The sequence below is a fragment of the Physeter macrocephalus genome, chromosome 1 (genome assembly GCF_002837175.3).
Source record: "Physeter macrocephalus isolate SW-GA chromosome 1, ASM283717v5, whole genome shotgun sequence".
NCBI classification, from domain to species: Eukaryota; Metazoa; Chordata; class Mammalia; order Artiodactyla; family Physeteridae; genus Physeter; species Physeter macrocephalus.
The window spans coordinates 35,512,759-35,538,188 of record NC_041214.2 but is presented as its reverse complement, the minus strand read 5'-3'; the positions used below and the strand labels follow the sequence as shown (position 1 = coordinate 35,538,188).

At 40.2% G+C, this 25,430-nt stretch overlaps 2 protein-coding genes across 5 annotated transcripts in view; one reads left to right on the top strand and one right to left on the bottom strand.

The window, feature by feature from the left end:
- The window catches only part of DNAJC13 (DnaJ heat shock protein family (Hsp40) member C13), a 115,288-nt gene extending 103,698 nt beyond the window's left edge, over nt 1-11,590 (top strand). For 2 of the 4 annotated variants that reach the window (XM_055089772.1, XM_055089794.1), the window contains exons 54-57: nt 407-547; nt 2,259-2,402; nt 4,872-4,971; nt 10,732-11,521. In XM_055089772.1, coding sequence (XP_054945747.1) covers nt 407-547; nt 2,259-2,402; nt 4,872-4,971; nt 10,732-10,838 — 492 coding nt within the window. In that variant the 3' untranslated portion in view covers nt 10,839-11,521. Of the gene's footprint in view, nt 1-406; nt 548-2,258; nt 2,403-4,871; nt 4,972-9,692; nt 9,802-10,731 lie in introns of all 4 variants that reach the window. The other 2 variants (XR_008619089.1, XM_007116577.4) reach the window with 2 other exon arrangements.
- A 1,552-nt stretch (nt 11,591-13,142) lies between these two features.
- Nucleotides 13,143-25,430, bottom strand: part of ACAD11 (acyl-CoA dehydrogenase family member 11) — a 115,984-nt gene continuing 103,696 nt past the window's right edge. The window contains exon 21 of the transcript XR_003679737.2: nt 13,143-13,489. The gene's annotated coding sequence lies outside the window, so the exon portion shown is untranslated. The remainder of the gene's footprint in view (nt 13,490-25,430) is intronic.

The following is a 25,430-nucleotide window of genomic DNA, read 5'->3' as shown; positions in this document are numbered from 1 at the left end:
CTCTAGAATTTATCTGTGCTCCCTCTTCCTGACTAATGTACATTGAAGTATAAATCCCCTTCCTACCATGTGCCTTAATCCATACGAGCCTCATGGTATTGTAACAATTCTTAAATTGGTTTAAATGATCTGATTAATAGGGGACTGAATTTGACTTAGTTCATTTTTAAACTTGAGCTGATGGGACTTCCCTGGTGGTCCAGTGGTTAAGACTTGGCGCTTCCACTGCAGGGAGCATGGGTTCAATCCCTGGTCGGGGAACTAAGGGATTTTTGGTGTGGCGTGGCCCAAAAGAAAAAAAAAAAAACTTGAACTGAAAGTAGGTTTTTCATATATTGTTGTGGTATTTACTGTGTTACATAAAATATTGCTGGTCTACAAGTAACCTTCTCTTTTTGGGCACTAGCTGTGTGTTCGAGCCATGGCATCTTTGGAGACCATTGGCCCACTGATGAACGGAATGAAAAAGAGACCAGATACTGTTGGTCTAGCCTGTGAAGCAATTAACCGAATGTTTCAGAAGGAGCAGAGTGAATTAGTAGCACAAGTAAGTGACTTTCTAGATTTCTATTTTAGGGAAGGCAACATACCAAATAGATTTTCACTTACTTAGCACTGATTTTGGTTTCCCTGACTTGGCAGAGAGGTAATTTGTGAATTTGTGCATGCACAATTTATATTTTATACACACACACACACACACACACACACACACACACACACACACACACACACACACACAGGCACATGTATATATATACAGAAAAGGTGGGCCAGCTACCAAAAATCCTACCAATGTCAAAGTGCTTTTGTGATGTCTGAATTTTAAATTTTGGTTACTAAGCATTTATCCTTAACTTGCTTTGTAAAATTGATTTTATCCTTTTTGGAAAGATTCATTCTGTTTATTCATTCCTTTGTTTCTTTTAAGTCATGTTCAAGAAACATGCCAAGGTTTTTATAGTCCTTTTCAAAGAGACTACCCATCTAATGAAAAGAAGACTTAGTGGGTACCAATGTAGCAGACATCAAGGGAACAAAAAAACATATAATAAATTTAGAAGCTATTGAGAAAGTGATCTTTCTAAAATACAACTCTTAAAAGTGTAACTCATTCTCCACTTAAAAATCCTTCAATGGTTTCCCATTACCTGCCAGATGACAAAGTGACATTTGACATCCTTAGCCTGAATACAAGGCCCTGCATCCTTATTATCTGGCCCTCCTATTTCCCAGCCCCTTTTCCTCTCACATCTTCTCTCCCCATCCACCCTCACTTCATCCCTGTTCCTTGTTCAGGCAGGTTAGAAGTACTGAGTACATTTCAAGGAGATAATTGGATTCTCTGAGGTTCAAACTTATAATTGGCTAGGAAGGTTGTTGAATTGGAAAGAACGTGAGTTAGTTCTACCACTTGATGGCTCTGTGACCTGAGGCATCATATTTACCCTTACAGTACTCAGATTCCTCATCTGTAAAATAAAGTTATGACTTCTCACAGGGCTGTTCCAAGAATAATATCTGTAAAAAAAGAGGTAGACTTACTTAGTTACTTCCACCTCTTTCCTTTGAATTTCAGAGTGGGCAGTGAAAATTGTGTGGTAGCAGAGTATTACTTAGCTTTTATTAGGCTGATAGAAAATGTATGGTGAATGCAAAGGTTGATGTTTTAAGAAAATGTGAAAAAAAAAAACTAATATACTGCCAATATTGTTGCCCATCAGTATATGTCCTTAGCGGAAGCAGACCAGTATACTCGCTGAAGCTCAGGTTCTGTACTTTATAGGTCCAGACACAGATTCCATTACTATCTAGCTCTGTGACTGTCAACATGTTTTACCCTCCATGCGTTGATTTTTCCATCAGCAATATTATAGTTGTGCCTACATCATTAGGTGTTGGGAGGATTAAGTAAAATAATCAGCATATAGCATTTAGAATAGTTGATGGAACAGAATAAAATCTCATTAAGTAAAAATGTCATTATTATTAGATACCTTCACCCCCAAAATTCTGCATCTGGCATTAAAATAAAATGAAGCAGGGTGTCCTCTTCCAGATATGGTTCTGAGGGTGAAATTATTTCCTCAGTGGATGGCTTACATTTTTTAAAACGTATATATTTGTGTGTGTGTGTCTATATATATATATATATAGACTATATATATATATATATATAGACTATATATATAGAGAGAGACAGACAGACAGACACATACATACATACACACATATGTATACTTAATATTCTCTTCTAGGCTCTGAAAGCAGATTTGGTCCCATACCTCTTAAAATTACTTGAAGGCATTGGCCTTGAAAATCTGGACAGTCCAGCAGCCACAAAGGCTCAGATTGTTAAAGCTCTCAAGGCAATGACTCGAAGCCTGCAGCATGGAGAACAGGTGAGTCTACACAGAGGTAACTTTGATCTACCGATTACAAGGCATTTTCAAAGCCAGGTGTCTTGGCCATTGGTGATCTATGCACCTCAGCTCAGGTTCCACCTACAGGTGTGTTTCTTGACCATAACTGGAGCAGTTCCCAAGACCAGGCATGGACTAGCATAGCTGCCTCATAAAACACAAACTATATACTCAAATAGTCACCGGGAGGATTCTTTCTCTGGATAGTGGTAGCATGTTGCACATTCTTTAGCATAAAAGAATACTGAGCATTTAGTTGCCGGTTAAGGTTAACTTTCAGTTCTAGGAGTTACTGTGGAATAGTGATAACCGCATTCATTAATCATCCCATAATACCATTTTAAAAGATACAGAACATCATTTTAGTTTCATCTCCTTCCGTTATTAGCACTTACAAAGTGTTGGCTTCCATTTTGTTGTAACTTAGATTCTATTAATGTGTTTCAACCGCATGCATATGCTGAGTTTAAACCAGTTCAGTAATTTAATTTTCCTCATTGGTTTTATTCTTAATGTTGCTTCTGAGGAGTTCCTCATTCAGTATTATTATATAACCCTATCTAGTAGTGCTCTCTTTTTTTAAGTTGAGGTGAAATTTACATAACATAAAATTAGCCATTTTAAATTGAACAATTTACTGGTATTTAGTGCATTAACAATGTTGTATAACCACCACTTTATCTAGTTCCCAAAACTCTGTACCAGTTAAGCAGTTATTTCCCATTTCTTCTTCCCCTCAGCTTCTGGCAGTCACCAGTCTGTTTTCTAGGAATTCACCAATTCTGGACATTTCACATAAATGGAATCATACAATATGTGACCTTTTGTGTCTGGCTTCTGTCACTTAGCAAGTTTTCAAGGTTAATCTGCGTTATAGTGTGTTTCAACACTTCATTCCTTTTTAAGGCTGAATAATGTTCCGTTGTGTGTATATGCCTCGATTTGTTTACCCATTCATCCGTTCATAGATGTTTGGACTATTTCTACCTACTAATCTTCTTCTGTAGGTTTAAATTGACTTAAAGCTCTCCTTTAGTGAATCCACTGTGTTTGTATGTTCCAACTAAAGAAACATTTTTTATGCTGTTGTCCCTCCTAGCAGTATTATCATTTGAACTATTTAAGGTGATAATAAAGAAGAGAGACAGCATGTGCTGCTGCAGTCATTAACTATATGTTGAATAAAATTACCTGTGGGTGTTCTGAATGCCAAGCAAAGGCACTCCTGTGTACTGCGCACCGGCAATTGTTCTCCCCTCCGGATTCCTGTTGATGAGAATTAGCAGAGCAACCTTGACACCCACCTTCCACTCCCAAGGGGAGGAAAGAATTATGATAGTTTCCAAAATAGGAACTTTAGCACCTTCACAACTAATCACTTCCACCATTGCTTCTCTCCAAGTTGGGACAAAGAGTCTTTTGGACTCACACAGTCCCCGTGTATATCTCTACTTTAATGCTTACCACTAAGTTATCTGGCATTGTCTGTCTCCCCTGCTAAACTGTAGGCACTTCAGACACAGAAAAAGTCTTTCTCATCTTTGTGTCCACTGTGTAACCCACATATGAGGTGCTCAATAAATATTTGATCTGAACTTTGATATGTGAAAGCTATCCTCTACATTGGAATTTCCTAAATTTTTTTTTAATCTATGTCGCAGAAAGAAACATGTCTTCCATCTCAGTCCAATACACATTTACACACATGTTATTTATACTTGTGTGTGTATATATATCACAGAACAATTTTGCCCATTTTACGTGTGATAGTCTGATGCTTTCTATATTAATCTATTTTGTTTTCTCAAGCATGTTTATCGCAACTGTCTTAATAGATTTCTTAAACTTCTAACAGGTCACATCCATAGTTTGAAAACGTGCTTTAAATTGTAGCTTGAGGGACTTCCCTGGAGGTCCAGCAGTTAAGACTCCGCACTCCCAGTGCAGGGGGCCCAGATTTGATCCCTGGTCAGAGAACCCGAATGCCACAACTAAGAGCCTGAATGCCGCAGTGAAGATCCCACATGTCGCAGCTAAGACCCGGTGCAGCCAAATAAATAAACAGATGTTAAAAAAAAAAAAAAAAAAAAGTTGTAGCTTGAGTTTTGCAGTAGCTCCTCCCCAAACCCCTTCCTCAGGAATACTTCATGAACCCACACCACACTGTCAGCCAGTTGTTACTATCACAAGAACATCTTGTGCCCAAAGTACATACAAGTAAGTAAGTTCAAATAGTGGAGTCCAAGTTTAGAGGGAAGACTGATTTAGGGACTTCTTTGCGTCTGGCTTAATGAGATGTGCCTGGTGTAGAGTGTCTGATGAATGTGAGGTCTTGGTTCATCTTTGATTCTTTCCTCAGCTGGCCTCTTCCTTTTGTCTTGGAAGTTTGCTTTTTCTCTTTAATTTCATCTACCAACATCTAGCACTTAGTTTGTTTTACTTCCCTAGGTGAATGAAATCCTGTCTCGTTCTTCAGTCTGGAGTGCCTTCAAAGATCAGAAACATGACTTGTTTATTTCTGAGTCACAAACAGCAGGATACCTCACAGGTAAACCACCCCCTATTCTCTTCCCTAAGACACATGGCAGAAGCCACTTGGACCTTTCTTTTGCCCTGTCTAGACTAAAAATGGCATTTAGAGGGTTTTCCTAGGTTCCTAGCTACCTGTCTTGGAGATGCTGTGGGCATGCAGTGGACCTCTGGTTCTAGCCCAGACAGCATGCGAACTGCTGTGGTGTTGAATGTGTGCTGACTGCAACGCGGACTCTGCTTAGTTTTGATCCAGTAAATCCATGGTGTCATATGTTGTATTTGGAGTATGGCTGTATTAAAATGTTTATCTTGAACATGTAAAAAAAAGAGTAGAGAAATGTCTACTCAGAAATATCAGTATCAGAAACATGATAGCATTGTTCCATTCTGTCAGAATACTAGGTTGAAGGTCCAGATATGCATACTCACATGTGAAATATTTTTTCTTCGAAGTTACCAGTGATTAATCTGAAGTTTTACTAAATATTTAGGGTTTATCTTCTCATGGGAGGAAATATGTGGGTATCATAAAGGAAAGGATGTTTTACTGCCTAGAGATCAGAAGATAATACACTTCAGAAACTTGGGACATTTGTTCATTTGACAGACTTATTTTAGCGTAGTAATTTTGGAATACTTGTTTTCATGTTGGCTTCTGTTTCAAAAGAAAGTCACAATTCTGTTGCTAAATGCTGAAAATGAAATATAGTCTTTGGTATAAAAGTTTTTAGTTTGAAATTAACCTTAGGAATATTAAGTGGTTCTTGCAGTCTGCCTGAAATTATAGTATTTTTAAGAATGTCAGCCTGCGTCCTCCTCTAACCAGAGATGATGTAGGTAAATTGAGAGAAAAAATTAATTACCCAGCGTTTCTCACACCAGCGTAACTGTTTTAATAATCCTGATCGCTAGTATAGAAATTTATAAATCCTGAAGACCAAATCTTGAATATTCAGAAGTGGGGACTTTGGAGAAAGTTTTACATGGTTTTAATTTTAGACGTGGTTGTGACATTACTGTTTTTTCCTCCACTGTGACCTCTTTATATTAATCCACTAATATTTATAATCAGACTTCTAGAATTTATGAACATATGGTGCATTTGTGTACGTTAAGAGTAGAGTGCCGTGGGTTTCCCTTCTACCTTTCCCATCCCCTGCCCTATGATTTCTATGGAGAGAAATACCTAAAATATGGTCTTAGTCTCTTCCATATCTCTTTCAAATTCGGGGTAAAGCTGTAGCTTCTAAGTAGGAGTATGTTCTTATAGACACACTAAAAACTTTACCTCTTTAGACTCTTTTCCCAAAAAGTTTACACAATACCACCTTTTCATGGGTATTATATTCATTACTTTGTATGTAAGAATGGTATGATTGGAAAATCTGCCGTATTTTTTCTAGCTGAGAGTAAACTTATTTAAAATTTGACCTTGAAGAATAGGAAGATGTAGATTACAAGCAGGGACAGGAAGACCTCTTCTAATTCTTTTTGTTCTTGAGTGTACTTCACAGTCATTGCATTCACTGACTTGACTGGATGGAATAAAAGATTGCAGGTGATCCTTGACGTACTAACAGCCGTGGGTCTAAAGGTCTGTCGTTAGAATACAGAAGAGAGAAGAATTTATCTTCAAAGACCTAGAGTTCCTTTAGAAATCACTTGGTCCTCATCCCCATCCATATTCCCTGATAACTATAGGAAAAGTTCAGGGAGCCAAAAGGTTTCTGTCTGTGCCTTTCCTTTTACTTGGATCCCTGGGGTGGCTTCTGAATGAGTTATGAGAAGCAGCTTTGATGGTCTGCAGAAGGTTAGGGAAATAAAAAGGCTGGGTTTATAAATTTCTTCACATCCTTAGTCTGGCTCAAGCGGCAGCAAGTTCCATATAAAGCCATCGAGGGGTAGGTGGTATAAATCCCAGCCTGGAAAGGGCCTGGAGTTTTACTGTGGCCATTCTGAAGGTTGTTGTTGAAGCCCAAGGGCACATCAGTTGATGTGGGACAATCTGGACTAGCTCTGAGCTGTGTTGACCCCCAGATTGTCCAGTTCTTAGCACATCATCAGTCTGGGATGTTCTTTTGTTGTGAAAGTACTACCGGTTGAACCGATGTATATTTATTGCTTGGGTTGCCAAATGTTTTCTTTCTTTTTTTTTTTTTTTCTTTTTTTTTTTCTTTTTTGCGGTGCGTGGGCCCCTCACTGCTGTGGCCTCTCCCGTTGCGGAGCACAGGCTCCGGACGCACAGGCTCAGCGGCCATGGCTCACGGGACCAGCCGCTCCGCGGCATGTGGGATCTTCCCGGACCGGGGCACGAACCCGTGTCCCCTGCATCGGCAGGCGGACTCTGAACCACTGCGCCACCAGGGAAGCCCAATGTTTTCTTTTTTTGTGTTTGAGCTTTTCCGTTGAATTGTGTGTCATTGTTTGATAAAAGGGGCTAGTACTTCTAATAATGATAAAGTCCCGTTATCTCCATGGAATGTATACAGTGTTGTGTTGAATTGGAATTTTAAATTTACCCCACCCTGCCTTCAGTCTTGAGAAGATTCAGTTTGTACCAGCCTCTGTCTAATCAATTTGCAAATGAAATAAGGTGCTGTGAGAACATAAGTCGTCACCAGCCTTTTCTTCCCATAAGTCGATTTTGTTTAGGAGATGGGGAGAGATAAAGGAAAGTTAATTACTATTTCAAAATAAGATGAGAATGACTAAATCACATTTATAATTTTCTTTTTCCTGGCTGCTGAGCTAATGTCACTCAGTCACATGTTCAGGATTTGGGATAAAAAATAAAATGTCCTAGGCAGGATTACTCAGTGTTGATAAATTGAGATGAGACTGACCCTCTAGCCTGGCATATTGTTTTGTTTTATGATAAATGTTCATCTAAAAGTGCCTCAGTGGGACTTTACCCATGGTGCAGTTAAGCTGTAACTGCTCATTGTGCAGGGCCTTGGGTTACTTAGCCATTTATTTTGTTTTAGAAGAGCTTGGTGCTAACAAGCTCAAAGCCCTATAAAAATAATTTCAGCAGTGAAAATCCTCAGATTTCCTCACCTAGAAAATCAATAGAGAAAGAAGGAACAACAGGGAAAGAAAGAGAAGTGGGCCAAGGCAAAGATGCTTTTAGGAGCTAGAATTGGAGATGAAGAACTTTGTACTATATACTTATTTACTTCTGTTTAATTAGAGGCATGTGAAATAGTTAACTTGTTTTCCTAAGGTCATCAAAGGGAGCAAGGGTGCATTCCTTGGGCCTCTCATCAAACTGGTCCATTAGTTCTTTGCAGAGTTGGTTTTTATTACCTTTTGTTTTTCTTTTTGTTTTTCTTTTTACACGTTTCCAAGACTACACAATGGGAGCCATGTTAGGAAAGATTCCCTAAGGTCAGTGTCAGTTTATTGTAGGACATTGCTGCTAAGACAGGGCTTTTTTCCCCCTGCCCCCACTGAGAATCCCATGTTCATTTTCACCAAAGGCCATGCTCCTTCCACTACTCCATCATGGCAGCCAATTCCGTTCTGTGGGATTCTTGGTTTTCACATCCCTCTTAAGTCTAGCTGCCTTACACAGTGTGCCATGTGCCCCGTTTCTGGCAGCCCCTACTCTTTCCTGCCATGTTTCTCTGGAGAACACAGCGTCGTATCCTAGCAGACTGTAGCTTCCAGCCCCTAGAAACCAGACATGTCTGGAAGAGGCCAGGGGTGTGAGGGAGAGAGCATCTCAGACTTCATTTAGAGAAATACCAGGAATTGACTTGTCTTTCCTAAAGAGGCAAATGGTGGGGCTAGAATTTTGTCTCTTCTGGATAATCCTTCTAGGCCCATCATTCACAATTTAGATTTTAGCCCAGAGGTTCCCAAACTTTCTCAGTTCACAGTGCCTTACTATCTTAGTCATTATTTTTCTTTACCCCTAGGCCAAAAGAAATGCTTAGTAATTAAGTTTATTAAGTAGTTATATCCAAACAACTTGCGAGTAGTTGTTTGTATGGTATCCAACAGATGTCACTTGTCTCTCAAATTTTAAATAGCCCGTGGTGTCCCGTGTGAATTTGCCGCAGGGTGCCTCAGCATGTAGTCTGAGAACCACATCCTTAGTCCTTTCTCTATATGTAGCATTCATGATTTGGTCTCATAATCTATTCATTTGATGTGAACTAAGTTGAGCCCACATCAGAAGTGCTCAGGAACTGTACCAGTCTGGAGTGTTGAGGGGTTTATTCTTAAAGGTTTCATCCTTGGCGTGTTCCCTAGCAATCTTGCTGCTGCCTGAAGTTCAGAGTGGCAGCTTGGTGGGAAGTGATGTAACCGTGTCCTCTATTGCTCTGAACTGCTGTCAGGGGGGTATGGTCTCTTTCCTGAGCAGTCTGTGGAAGGCCTGGTGTCCTGATTGGTGGAAAGCAGGGGTTGATAGATGCAAGCCCACCTTGCCTTAAAAAAGGGAAAATCCTTTTTCTAGGTTTTCTAAGTTCCCGGGCACTCCAGGTGGCAAGCGGCACCTCACGTGAGCTGAGTTGTCTCTGGCCGCCGTGTAACCACGTGCTGCATTCACAGTGTCTGCTTTCTTCACATCCTCAGTACAAATGCTCATGAGGTTAAAAACAAGATGAATCTGAATTTTCCCCCTTGTGTCCTGCTTCAGTCCCTGTTATACCTTAGCCTTCATCAAACTGCTCTGCTGTTTGCATTTCCTTATGACTTCCCTTGCTGCTTATGTTTCTTTTTTCCCCTCAGGTGTCTCTCCTTCCCTTCTAACTGGCAGCAGTCCCCTTCACCTCAGGAGCGGGCTTTAGATCCGCTCTGCCAGGCAGCTTGCTAACTTCTGTGTAGCTCTCTGAAGCAGGTAGAGAACCATTTTGCTAAATGCATGCTGCTTCCACTGCCTTTCTAGTCCTAATCCTTCAATGTTCCTTAGCTGTTTGCCTTGTTTCCTATGACTTCAGCTAAAAGTATTGTTCAGTATGCAGTATTATGCTACAGTACAGTGTCTCTTGCAAGTACTCTGTACAGTTGTGCAGTGATTCTGAGGTGTAATTAAATGTCTCTGCAGTTCATGATAAACTAGAGGGCTAAAGCCATTAAATGCTCATAGGCCACATCTTCATAAATGCTGGCATAGATAATGGCATTTTTGTGCACTAGAGATTGTTAGAATCAAGACGTATAAAACTAAAATATTGATACCTTTTCCATAGCACTCTTATTTTTACCTATGAGCGATGTCCAGAGCTTGTGTTTTCTTTCTCAGAGACCTTGGTGTAGCAACCCTTGTTCATTTGGTGTTACTTGTTATAGTAGCATTTCTTTGCACCAAATGAAAATAGGTTATCTTGAATATGGATAGGAGTGTTTTTTGTTGGGAATTCATCACATATGACTTTCGAATGGACTGACCCAAGTACAGAGTTTCTTTCCTCTGTTGCCATTTTTTCTCATTTGACATTAGCTATATCCTTCAGCGTCCAGGATTTTTTGAAAGATTGAACTTCCCAGATGTGAGAAGGGAAAATTTTTCCATATTTCCACACCAGTGTTACTGTCCAGCATAAATTTTGAAATGATTTTTAACTTTGTCATGTAGTAAAGGCAAACCATGAAAATGGTGCTGTGTAGCTGTTTATTAAGGTTTCGTTGTATGCTTAGGTAATCCTAATAGATTGTATCAGTTCCTTGTGATGGGGTGCTTGACCTGGTTCTGACATTTTTATAAAGGTCAGTGTTCTCACATGACTCTGCTCTTTAGGAGGTGTGTATTTTCCTTTCTCTCTTGCAGGACCTGGAGTTGCTGGCTACCTTACTGCAGGGACATCATCATCAGTCATGTCTAACCTGCCGCCTCCCGTAGACCATGAGGCAGGCGACCTTGGCTATCAGACTTGAAACTTTCTTGAGAGACAATAAACGCTGAAAGGCCAGTGCCCCGTCCACATTCCTCCAGCTGATACGTTGAAGAAAACTCTTAACTGCCTTTCTCCTGGTTTCCTGACAGTGTTATTCCTTTTTCTATAAGTATATTTTTATTTAGGAAAAAAGTCAGTGATTCTAATTATATCACGTTATAAGAAAGCACTCTGTGGATCAACCTAAGCGGGTACACAAGAATATTTTTTCTTGATGTATGTAAGCACATTTTGTTCCTTTATATCTGTTTACAAGACTGTGAATCAAAAAGACAAAACTTTCTTCCTAGTTTTTATAATGTTTTTTTGGACTAGTGTGACCGTGGGGTTGAACTGCAGTCTACAGAAATTGGGAAATCTAAGTCACCCCTAAGAAGGGCATTTCCCTCTTCTGCATCGAGTCTGTATGGCTGTTCTCCTACCGTCGAACACTATTAGGTTTTGTCCTTGCACCTGTTCGCTGGTATCCTCTCCTCAATCATTAACCTTCTGAGAGCTCACAGCATACGTCGGTATGTATAACTGGCTTTACCAAATTGAATGAAAAAGGAGCTGTGCAAAAAAATTTAAAAATGGATGTCAAGATGTTATGTAAGAGATTAGTGTAATTGTGAAATGTTCTATACATTATCCAATATATAAAGCTTTCTATATTGAATGTACATTATACAGATCATTCTTATGTGTAAATAAAATTTTAAAAATAAAGGGAATTGACTGCTTTGTTAATGAGATATATTTGTTCTCGTTTCATTTTTCCCTTTGAAGACCTTGTATATCTTTATTTCTAAGATTTAGTAGTAGTAGCAGTAAACAGACTTTGCCTCACATTTCTAGTATCTCATACAGCTACATTGACATATATGTTCATTCCTAAATCCCTTCGTTAGTATTTCAACTACATCTAAATTTCAAGACACAGATAGCATCTCATTTATTTTCCATACAATATTCAGGAATGGGTCAGGCTGTTAATAAATAGTTTAATGCATGTGACACATTAATTCCAATATTTTTAAGAGGAAAGAAATTTAAAGAGTGAGAGGAGATTTCACATAACACAGATTTCAGCACCGAGGTCTTCTAGTGTGATCACAGACTACAAGAAAATATAAACATGTAAAATATATACACACTTCTTAAAGAATAAGGAAATATCCAACCCTCCAAGTTGCCTTTGAAAGCAAGAGCCAAGTTTATTCCACAGTTGATGTGTAAGAAGAGCTGGAATGGACACCTATTCATATCATAAATTGTTAATTCAAAATTTTCCATCAGATTTATCCATCTCTCAACTTAAATATTATGGAGTAATGCACCCATGTAAGTATTTTAACATATACCTAGGTTTTTAGTTTCTAAGAGGCAATACTTAGTCATAAAAATATGTTCACTAAAAGAGATTCTGACAGCTAATTTAGGAGTAGGTGTTTTAGAAGAGCATAAATCAATACAACAATATATTTTCTTTAAATACTAAAAGAACATAAATATTGTGAATATTTACAGTAAAGCCCCATGTAAATAAATCTGCAAGTCACTGATGTTTGAATACCAATAACAGTTCATCTTTTTTTTATATTTGAATTTTATTTATTTTTTATACAGCAGGTTCTTATTAGTTATCCATTTTATACATATTGGTATATATATGTCAATCCCAATCTCCCATTTCATTACACCACCACCAGCTCATCTTTATTGAACATTATGCCAAGCATTTTATAAAGTGTCATATGTGCACAACTTCAATTAATCCTCAGCAAAACTATGGGCTTGTTGCTGATATAATTCCCATCTTCCAGGTGAAGAACATGAGGTTCAGAGAGGCAAAGCAACTTACCGAAAGTTACACAACTAGTAAGTAACGGAGTAAGAAATTTTTACTTTTACTTGACACCATAGTCTGTTTTCTGAGCCACCATCCTGAGATAGCGATAATCTCAAATAGGTGTATGTGACTAGGAAGACTGAGTTTTGTTTTTTTTTTTTTTAATATTTGAGTTACTACTTTTTTTTTTTCTTTTGGCCACACCTCACGGCATGTGGAACTTCCCCGATCAGGGATCAAACCCATGCCCCATGCAGTGGAAGCACAGAGTCTTAACCACTGGACCACCAGGGAAGCCCCTGTTTTTCATTTTTAAACATTTTTTATTGTAAACTAAAACAGGTATAGAAAATCTCACTGAACAAATTAGTTTAATGAATCATTATAAGGCAAATCACCCTTGACCTCCCAGGCAGGTCAAGAACTTTGCCAGCCTCTCCAGAAGCCCCAACATGTGCCATCAGAATCATAGCCCCTCCCTTCAAAAGTGACCACTTGTCCAACACTTCCTTGTGTGACTTCGTAGATCATCACCCACATGTACATCGCTGGACACCAGAGTTTGGTCTTGCTTTTTTTCTTTTTTAAATGTGTCTTTGAGTCTCTTTCAATCTGGCTGCCCCTCTATCCCTTTCTTTTCCCCACCACTTGTCTGTCAAAGTCGCTGTGGCCATTTGACTTGTTGGTTTTCCTACAGTTGGAAGTTGCTGATCACACAGTCCTGGTGCATTTCAGCTTGGTCCTCTGTCCTCTTTTGGAGTGGAGGTTTTATCTGAGATTTATGCGTGGGGAAATTTGCCCTGAGAGAGAAAAGTGAGACAGCATGAGCAGGGTAACAGGAAAGTAAGTATAGGATATCTGGAGGGGTGGGGCGGTAAGGTGTGGGTGGCATATAGGGGTCCAGAGAGAACCGAACCTGAGGCCTAGGGAGGGGCCAGTTGGGCAGTGTCCTGAGTGCCAAGCTGAGGCATCAGCATGCAGGCCCAGATGTGGTTCAGGAATGAGAGCTGTGTTTTAAAATAGCAGTGGGCTGTGATCAATTTGGTGTGTTTGTTGGTGGGGGAGGGTGGTGAGAGGTGGCAAAACTGAAAGACACTAGTAACACACAGCCCATCTAAGGAGCAGTGCAGGGGACGAATACAGGAAATGGGCAATAGACCACTCTTGGAAGTCATATGTAAGCCCGAGGATTGTCACTAGATAATCAGCTCCAGAACCATTTTCAGTCCAGAAATTCTGTGATCCCTTTCCTAACGCATATTGTCCATTATGTGACGGAATGTCTCTAAATGCCTAAACTTTACTAGGATTTGGGGAAGAGCAATTTGCAAAAAGTATTGCATATAAACACAGTCTGTTTCTGGCAAACTGTTGACTAGAAATGTAACTACCTGCGTGGAATGCATGGCCCTCTATATGGTATAAGCACTTCCCTTTTAGTGGCCAGAGGGGCTGTGAGCAAGGAACGCAAAGGCTCCCTTGCATTTGATCCCTTATCTATAAAATAATGATCATTCTTAACCCATCCTTCCCAGGGCTGTTGTGAGGATTAAATGCGGCTGTGAGAGGGTGTTGGGAACTGTGAGGCCCAAGAAGAGTGATAATAATGGTGAGCTGTTGTATCAATAGCAATTTTTCTCATTGTCTTCATACTTGGGATCAGGAATAGGGTAAAACAAATTCCAAGGACACTTTAGGTCAACATAAAGTGATTTGTAATTTTTTGTTAGTTTTAAAAATAGTCATGTTGTTATGTAATCACTAACTAAAAAGTCATTATCTTGGCTCCAAAATCAGAGATGCCATAATCTTTGGTCAGCAAAACCATCTGTTTCCTACACACTAAAACATCTTTTCCCTTAAGCTGCTGCCTGTTTACCATCAGATAAGGTCCAAGAGGCAAGGCCCAGAGAATGACTTAAATTTACTTCCAAATTGAGGACGCTTAACAACTGAGTTGAAGGAAGAGTTCTGTACTAAAACTAAAACACAGACTGTTTACACAGTCAAATGAGTCTCACTATAAAATGAAATGTAGAATTCAGAGTTTGGAGTTGGTGGATTAGAAAAAGCTAGAGAATACAGAATTCCTTGGAAAGCTGATTTCTAGCAGGCAGGGATGCCTGGACAACAGCAACCAGCCTCCAGTTTCCATTCCCATATGAAGAGACCAGGGCTAAAACCTTGGCCTGCAAAGGTCCTGTGGGTGGGTGCAGAGGCATGGCAGCTGTGCCCATTGGAGAGCAGCCTCTGCTTGGCTCCACTGGGACCTTCTGGAGGAAGAGCAGTCGCAGTGTGCTAAATGCTCCCATGCTCAGGAAGATAAGATCAAGTCTGGATTTCCATGTGAAGTTGGCTTTTAAAATATGGGCAACCCATTCAAAGTTTTTAAAACCAAGTGGGCCATACAAAAAGTACCTGCAGATTAGATTTGACCCAAGGGTGTTCAGTCCTCTTGAAATGAGATCAAAAATAGGGGTTAAACGGAGTTGGATGAATGTGCTTTCTGTCTAAGGAGTTAATTGTCAGTTGTATTTTTAAATGACTAAACTGCTGTTGCAGTATGGGGTAGTTTCACCATCAGGTGCACTCCTGCTGCTTTCATGAAGAGAGGGAAGAGGACAAGACTTCAGCGAAGCTGTCATTATGGACTGAATATTTGTGCCCCGCCCCCAAAAACTCATATGTTGAATCCCTAACCCCCAATGTCTTTGGAATTAAAGGCTTTGGCAGGTGATTAGGGTTAGATGAGGTCATGAGGGTGCAGCCCTCATGATGGGGTTAGTGCCCTTATAAGAAGAGACACCAGAGAGCTTGCTCTCTCTCTCCTTGTGTGCACAGAAAAAAGTCATGAGAGCATACAGTGAGATGGCAGCTTCTTATAAGCCAACAAGAGAGGCCTCAGATGAAACCTACCTTGCCAGAACCTTGATCTCAGACTCCCCAGCCTCCAGAACTGTGAGAAATAAATGTCTGTTGTTTAAGCCACCCAGTCTGGTATTTTGTTATGGCAGCCTGAGCTGACTGATACACTGGTGCTGGCTGGAGGACCAGTAGCAGAAGGGAGAGGAGAGTTTGCTCATAGATTAGCAGGACAAGGGCTGATCAGAACCAGAGCCACCTGAGCATTGGTTGCACTTGGTATTAATTCAGCTTCAGTACCTTTGTAAAGAACTGATAGCCTGTCCGGAAGTTGGGAAGGCAAACCTCCAAGGCTGGTCTACAGCACACACCAAAGTTTGGAATGGGCACTGGGTTAGAAGTAGGTAACTGGTTGGCTCCTGGGACCAAGTATGTGTTTCCTGTTTTGTTGATTTTTTCTTTTTTTTTTGCGGTACGCGGTCCTCTCACTGTTGCGGCCTCTCCCATTGCAGAGCACAGGCTCCGGACGCGTGGGCTCAGCAGCCATGGCTCACGGGTCCAGCTGCTCCGCGGCATGTGGGATCTTGCCAGACCAGGGCACGAACCCGTGTCCCCTGCATCGGCAGGCGGACTCTCAACCACTGTGCCACCAGGGAAGCCCTGTTGATTTTTTAATGTGTTAAATTTTGAGTATCCAGATTATATCAGAATCACTGCTGGATGTCCAAGGACCTAGGTGTTCATCCTAAGTAGTCCATCCTCATTCACATCAACCCCAAGTGGTTGTGTGGACTTTGGGTTGAATTCTGTGTCTCCCTGTGGTCTTGTGTCACCCAGTCTGTTTAATTGAGAGCAAGAGAGAGGCAGCAATTTGTCCTGGAACCAGCAGAGGCCCTGGAGTTGGGGCCATCCAGGCTGCGGTTCTGGCCCTCACTGTGTGACTTCTCATCTTCAAATGGGGCTCATTAACACCTCCCTCCGTTCTGTAGATCAGAGATAATCAACATAAACACCTAACACGTCCTAGACAGTGCCAGCCTCCTATACGGTGAGGTGGTAAAGGGGGAGTAAACACTGGCTTAACAAGTAGAATCTGCCCTGCTTGGAATTCTGATCTTGGGCATAGATTTCTTCTCTAAAATGCCTAGGTTGGTCTGGTCAGGTAATATTTCACTGTTAAGAATCTCATAAAAGATAATATAAGCCGGGACTTCCCTGGTGGCCCAGTGGTTAAGACTCTTTGCTCCCAGTGCAGGGGGCCCGGGTTCGATCCCTGGTCAGGGAACTATATCCCATATGCATGCTGCAACTAAGAGTTCGCGTGCCACAACTAAGCAGCCAGCAAGCCGCAACTAAGACCTGGTGCAACCAAATAAATAAAGATAAATATTAAAATAAATAAAATTTTAAAAAGAAAACAAAAAAGATAAGCAGTCTATGCAAAAATGTATAAAGGCACATATTTTATATAAGAGAACTCAGTCCCTCTCTAACCCCAGTGCTAGATGACTTCTAAGAATTTTGATACTGTTGTCTCACAAATAACTGGACTTATCATGAAACAGACTCTTTCTATCCTCCACCATAGTGGGAACCTCCAGGACTCCATCCTGCTCATCAGCACTTTCCTATTGCTAGTGTTTACTGCATACGTTGTTTAATATATCATATAGCATTTAGAGCAAAGAACTTCACATCTGGACCATCCATAACTTCCAAATTCAGGGAGTAAAAGGTGAGGCTGGGTTACTGTGGGTTCCAGGGCCCCACAAATACAGGATGTAGGGTGGCCGGTTTAAAAAGTTTGTTTTTCCATATGGCTTACAAAAGAAAATGTGTACATTTCCATCATTTTACAAAGCCCCAGCTTAGGGAAATGACTTTGTAAGAGCAGATAAAGGCCCCAGAACTGTTAATGGAAAGTCTCAGTTATACATACAAAGAATTAATGTTTATGCCTATATATTTTTAAAGATTTATTTTATTACTTATTTTATTTATTTTTGGCTGCATCGGGTCAGTTGCGGCATGCGGAATCTTTCATTGTGGCGCATGGGCTTCTTTCTAGTTGTGGCACACAGGTTTTCTCTCTCTAGTTGTGGTGTGTGGGTTCCAGGGTGCGAGGGCTCTGTAGTTTGCGTCACGCAGGCTCTCTAGTTGAGGTGTGAAAGCTCAGTAGTTGTGGTGCCTGGGCTTAGTTGCCCCATGGCATGTGGGATCTTAGTTCCCTGACCAGGGATCGAACCTGTGTCCCCTGCATTAGAAGGCAGATTCTTTATCACTGGACCACCAGGGAAGTCCCGTATGCCTATATTTTTCAACACTGAAAAAGTGTATGGCTTTCATAATAAGGTTATGTGATTACTGTGTATAAATTTTTGACAATTTTCAGTTACTCTCCAATGACATATAATAAAATTCAATATCTGTGAGGGAATATTTGCCTCATTCCCTGGCCCCTGTCAAGTGTGGCAATATCTGTGAACAGGAGAAGAGGAACCCCATGTCCTCAATCTCTTTATTTCAGGGAAAGGCTTATGAAGCTGTGTGGCTTGAGTCATTGAAGAAATGAGTCATTTATCTTCAGAAAAAAAGGTCATATGGAAGTAATTCTACAAATATTTGGTTGTGCATAAATTTAGATACTTAAGCTCAAACCCCACCCTTACACACTAATATTGTACAGGACTCCAAACAGCCCCTTGTATACATCTGTTTGGTATCCCAGCCTTCCAAGACAGGAAATGGAGCGTATCTTCTGGCTTTAAATGCAAGAATTGGCCAGAGACAATCTTGTTAGCTCTAAAACAAGCAAGATGAGTTCAGGGTATTTATGCACCTCTTGAGTTTAGAGCAGAAAACTTTATCATTTGCTACAGAGCTGGATGATACCACACTCTTCATGTGACCAGGACTGTCCTAGAACAGCTTGGCATGGTAGAAAACCTTTGCAGTCAGACCTTATTACATTGAATACTGACAAATGCACATCTCCAGGCAGGAGTGTAGAAACATGGAAGAGGCCAAAACAGGGGGAAAAAAGGCAATTTGGAGAAAACAAAGAAGGAAGAAGAAAACATTGGAAAAGAAAGCTGTTGTTAGTTAATACCCTCAGAGATAAACATTGCATCCACAATACAGCAGGATGCCACTTTAAAAAATACTTTTATTCAAAGAATTAAAACCAGGTCTTGTACATTTTTAAAAATTAAAATAGCAGAAGTGAAAAACTATGAGAGACAAAGTTGACACTGAGATATAAAGTTGAGGAAATTTCCTTAAGAAGCAGAGTAAAAAGATGGAGATAGAAAAACAGGAATAAAAGTTAAGCAAGAGGCCCAGCCCAGGAGGCCCATTATCCAAAAAACCTAGATCCAGAAAGAGATACTAGTTTTTTAAAGTAGATGTTATGGACTGAATTTATGTCCCCCACCCCTGCCAAATTCTTATGTTGAAATCCTAATCTTCAAAATGATGGAATTAGGGTGGAGCCCTCATGAATGGGATTGGTGCTGTTATACAAGGGACCCCAGAGAGCTCTTTCAAGCTTTTTCTGCCAAGTGAAAACATAGTGAGAATGCAGCATTTGGAAACCAGAAACAGCCCTCAACAGATGCTGAATCTGTCCGTGCCTTGATCTTGGACTTCCAACTTACATAACTGTGAGAAATAAAGTATGTTTAAGCCACTCAGTATATGGTATTTTGTTATAGAAGCCTGAGCTAACTAAAATGAGCAGAGAACAAAATCAAAAAGTCAAACTTTCCCAATGCACAGCTCAATGGATGAAAATAAACCCTGACACATTCATGTCATTGTGAAATTTTACAATATGGAAACAAGAAGTTCCTATAAGCTTCCAGGGTGTGGCAGGAGAAGGGGAGAACATTTCTCAGAAAGGAACAAGAATCAGAATAGCCTGGATTTCTCAATAACACTGAATGTTAGAAGACAAGGAGGTGATGCCTTCAAAAGCCTAAAGGAAAATGATTTCCCAGCCTAGGATTCTAGATCCAGCCACACTACCAAGTAAATGAAGGGGGGAAATTAAGACATTTCTAAATACACAGGGTCTCAGATTTACCTCCCATGAATGTTTCGTAAGAAGCTCCTGAAGGATGTTTTCCACCAAAGTTGGGTAACCAAGAAAGCAAGGTGGGATTCTCCAAATGGCGTTGAAAAGAGATCCTAAAGTAAGGCAACAGCTTGCAGCTGACTTAGAGCATGACCAGACTGGAACAGGCCAGAGCAGACCAGAGGCTCAGGGAACAAATTCTTCAAGAAGATGAAACTGATAGACAACCTACATGTTTGAACATTGTAAGAGGAAGGAGGTTGATGTACCTGAGGAAAAGTTCAGAAGAGTCAGACAGCAAAATAACATTGTACGTATGACCTGTAAGATTCTGACTGGTACTTACATAATTATAATGCCACCATGATTATATTGGGAGAATGGAAATGCAGGAAGGATGTGTGAGGGAGTGTAAGTTTGGTAGGGGAGAAGATGAGAGACAACTGAATAATGGCTAAACTAGAAAAAATCAAGGATTAGCAATATACCAGACTATATATGAATAATAGTATTTTATCCACATCAAATTCCCCAAGTGTGTTCATTGTTTACGGATAAATGACATGATGTCTGCAACTAACTGTCAAAAAGCACAGAGAGAGGGAGAGAGAGAGGGAGAGAAAGAGAAAGGAATGTGGATCTAGATAAGGATATTTGGCTGTTCATTTTACTCTTCCTGCAACTTTTCTGAAGGTTTGAAATTTTTCAGAATAAAAGCTGGGAGATGAGTAGTAGCATACTTGCATTATTTAGAAGTAGATAGCCATGTTTATCAATTAGCTTAAAAGTTTTAAAGTGTTTGCCTACGGGAATGGGAAGTTAGCATGTTGGAAGGGCGGGAAGGAGGAACCACTGATGTTTTCATGACTAGCTTTGAAGAGTGATTTGACTGTTGAACTCAGACATGTACACCTTTGATTAAAAATTAAAACTAGGGCTTCCCTGGTGGCGCAGTGGTTGAGAATCCGCCTGCCGATGCAGAGGACATGGGTTTGTGCCCTGGTCTGGGAAGATCCCACATGCCGCGGAGCGGCTGGGCCTGTGAGCCATGGCCGCTGAGCCTGAGCGTCCGGAGCCTGTGCTCCGCAACGGGAGAGGCCACAGCAGTGAGAGACCCGCGCACCACCAAAAAAAAAAATAAAAATAAAAACTAAATTAACAAATCAATATATATTAAAGGGAAATTAAAAATCAGTAAAACAAAAACTTTTAAAAAGCAGCTTTTTTATGGAAAGCATGGAAAGATAGCCCATGCTATTGGACTGGAAGAATTAATATTGTTAAAATGGCCATACTACCCAAAGCAATCTACAGATTTAATGCAATCCCTATCAATTTACCCAGGACATTTTTCACAGAACTAGAACAAATAACCCTAAAATTTATATGGAACCATGAAAGACCCAGAACTGCCAAAGCAATCCTGAGGAAAACGAACAAAGCTGAAGGCAAAACACTCTCACACTTCAGACAGTTACAAAGCTACAGTAATCAAAACAATGTGGTATTGGCATAAAAACAGACATATGGATCAATGCAACAGACTAGAGAGCCCCAGAAATAAACCCACACACCTACTGTCAATCAATCTTAGACAAAGGAGACAAGACTGTACAATAGAGAAAAGACAGTCTCTTCAGCAAGTGGTAATGGGAAAGCTGGACAGCCTTATTATGTAAATCAATGAAGTTAGAACACTCCCTCACATCATACAAAAAAATAAACTCAAAATGGCTTACGACATGTCACCATAAAACTCCTAGAAAGACTTAAGTATACGACACGTCACCATATAACTCATAGGCAAAACATTCTCTGACATAAATTGTACCAATGTTTTCTTAGGTCAGTCTCCTAAGGCAATAGAAATAAAAGCAAAAATAAACAAATGGAACTTAATCAAAGTTATAAGCTTGAACAGCAAAGGAAACCATAAGCAAAATGAAAAGACAACCTACGGACTGGGAGAAAATATTTGCAAATTATGCAACCGACAAGGGATTAATTTCCAAAATATAAAAACAGCTCATACAACTCAATATCAAAGAAACAAATGACCCAATCAAGAAATGGGCAGAAGACCTAAATAGACATTTCTCCAAAGAAGACATACAGATGGCCAACAGACACTTGAAAATATGCTCCACATTGATAATTATTAGAGAATTGCAAATCAAAACTACAATGAGGTACCACCTCACACTGGTCAGAATGGCCATCATCAAAAAGTCTATAAGCAATACATGCCGGAGAGGGTGTGGAGAAAAACCCTCTTGCACTGTTGGTGGGAATGTAAATTGGTGCAGCCACCGTGGAGAATTGTATGGAGATTCCTTAGAAAACTAAAGAATGGAGCTACCATACAATATGGCAGTCCCACTCCTAGGCATATATCTGGAGAAAACTCTAATTCAAAATGATACATGCACCCCAATGTTCATAGCAGCAGTATTTACAATAGCCAAGACATAGAAGCAACCTAAATGTCCATCTACAGATGAATGGATAAAGAAGATGTGGTACATATCTATACCTACAATGGCATACTACTCAGCCATAGAAAAGAATGAAATAATGCCATTTGCAGCAACATGGGTGGACCTAGAGATTATCACACTAAGGGAAGTAAGTGAGAGAAAGACAAATATCATATGATATCACTTATATATGGAATCTAAAATATGATAGGGACTTCCCTAGTTGTCCAGTGGTTATGACTTGGTCTTCCAATGCAGGGGGTGCAGGTTCAATCCCTGGTCAGAGAGCTAAGATCCCACATGCCTCACAGCCAAAAAAAAAAAAAACCCCAAAACATAAAACAGAAGCAGTATTGTAAGAAATTCAATAAAGACTTTAAAAATGGTTCACATCAAAAAAAATCTTAAAATAAATAAATATGATACAAATGAACTTATTTACAAATAAAAATATCACTTATATATGGAATCTAAAATATGATACAAATGAACTTATTTGCAAAACAGAAATAGACTCACAGACATAGAAAACAAACATGGTTACTGAGGGGGAAAGAGGCAGGGGAGGAATAAATTAGAAATTTGGGATTAACTTATACACACTACTATCTATAAAATAGATAATCAACAAGGACCTACTGTAAAGCACAGGGAACTATAGTCAATATCTTATAATAAACTGTAATGGAATAGAATATGAAAATAGAATATATATATGTATAACTGAGTCACTTTGTTGTATAGCAGAAACTAACACAACATTGTAAATCAACTATATTTCAATTTTTTAAAAAGGTAAAAAAGCAGATTTTGTACATTCAGTGTGGGAAATACAATAGAAAAAATATTATCCACAACAACTAAAGGAACAAAATATTTAGGAATAACTTTAACATGAAATGTGCAAGATTTCTATGAAGAGGGCTCTCTACTGAGGGACATAGAGGAATTATGGAACAGGTAGACATGTCTTATTCCTGGGGAGGATGATTTGATATTGTAGAGGTGTCAGTTGTCCCTAAAGTAAACTCAATGAAATCTCAGTCAAAATCCCAACAAAATTATTTTATGGCTCACTTGTGAGAATACTATAGAACTACAAGAAAGAAATTGGATAACGAATTGCTCAACCAGATTTTAAAATATATTAAAAAGCTACAGAAAATTAAAACTGTGTGGCATAGGCGCTGTAAACAAAATGTCAACAGAAGCAAACAAACTATCAGTCCAAGTACATGATAGACAGCGTGTGGTAAAGACGGCCTTTCCACTAGACATGTGTGGGGGGGGTGGTGAGAGAGGAGAAATGGATTAATCAAGCAACTGGCTAGCCCTCGTATAGATACCCCCCCATATAAGAAAGGATCCACAGAGTGACCCTACCTCATTTACTTACATGCATGTATATCCCAGCTACATCAAACGTTTAAAGTGAAAAATAAAACTTATAAAATCCATTGAATAAAAGAGTGAACCTTCAATCCTAGCCAGTTGCCACACCAAGCCATGAGCATCGTCCTTGATTTCATCCTCTTTCTCACCACGTCACTTTCAATTAACTGCGTTTTGTTTCTTCTACACCTTAAATATCTCTAGGGTCTATCTCCAGTCTGTCTCCCCATTGTGAAGCCCTCCAACAAGTTGCCTTGGTTCAGGGCAACAGGATCCTACCTGGTGTCTGACTTCTAACATGGTCTGAGTCCAATACATTTTTCATGGAGCAACAGTTCTAAAACCAGATATGACCTTTTTGATCCCATGTTCAATGCCCTTCCGTGACTCCTCACTGCTCTCAGGACCAAGTCCAGTGGCTCGTCTTTGGCTCTGCAGCCCTTCATACTCCAGCCCCTTCTCTCTCTGGCATCATCTCTCCTACTATCTCTGTATCATTCCAAAAATAGTGAACTTCTCAGTTTCTAGAGCTTGCCAGCCTTTTCCCCCAAACCTTCCCAAATACTGTTCCACCCAGAACATTTCTCCCACACCTCTTGTTCTTAAGGTCTGGGAACCTCCAGTGACCCCCTGATATCATGGACTCCATTAATAAAATCATTGTATTTACTTGACCATCTCCCCATAAGAAGTAAGTTTTGTGTGTGCCAGGATCATGTCTGTCTTGCCCATCTTAGATCCCCCAGAATTTAGTATTATATCTAGAACATAACAGGCATTCAATAAGTACTTGGTGAATGAATTGAACTGTGCTTGTATGAATCCATTTTTCACAATTAAAAAAAACCAAATTCACATGGTATAAAATTGTTGGTAACAGCAAACAGCAACTTTTACCAACTGACATTAATAGAGCCCCGGGCTGAGTCTGAGCCAGTGCTGTGTGGGCTGTTTACAAAATTACAAATTCCTGTTCCAGGGCACTCTCTGACATCTAGGTATTGGGTTGGCCAAAAAGTTTTTTTGGGTTTTTTCCATAAGATGTTACAGAAAAAAGCTAACGAACTTTTTGGCCAACCCAATATTTTCAACAATGCCAGCTGCTCAGAATCTGATCCCCTGAGGTTTGGGGCTGGGACTAGAGGTCCCAAATGAGGAGAAATCCCACCTGTGATCCTCGTTTGCTTCCTGCTTCTAGGTCCTTCAGCTGAAGTTGCTTCAGACTCATCTTGTGCACTGTCCTCAACTTTCTACAGTGGAAATGGGATCTTAGAAATTCTAAAAATATTTTCCATCGTTTTCCACGTAAGTACCAGTTTGTTTCCTCAAGATTGTGTGATTGATGAAAACCTGGCATTTTCTTGTAGAAATGGGTGGGAGTTTTAGGTTAAGGGAGTTGTCAGCTGGCTGAAAGACCTCCTGAGGGCAAGGACAACATGGGTCTGTGGGCAAGTGCATCCCCACAGGCACTCATGAAGGACTGGGGGAATTGCCTGGGACCAGGGTGTTCTCCGCCTCAGCTCTAAAGTTAATCTGGTGTTCTCTCAATTCCAGTTGGTCTAATGTCGTGTTGCTTCATCTAGATATAAATACAAAGTCCTTTTGATTTAATACTTTAAAGAATCATGAGGCAGCAACACTGAATAGGAAGGAACTATTTTAAGTCCCTCAGCACTCATGCTGTACTTGGAGCAAATGGCAAAGCTTCTGTGACTGGTGGCTTCTGCCTCTCTCTTCTTCTGGATGGCTTTTCAAACTTTGTCAGCAAAAGAGAGGTTAAAAAGAACAAATAGGGCTTCCCTGGTGGCGCAGTGGTTGCGCGTCCGCCTGCCGATGCAGGGGAACCGGGTTCGCGCCCCGCTCTGGGAGGATCCCACATGCCGCGGAGCGGCTGGGCCCGTGAGCCATGACCGCTGAGCCTGCGCGTCCGGAGCC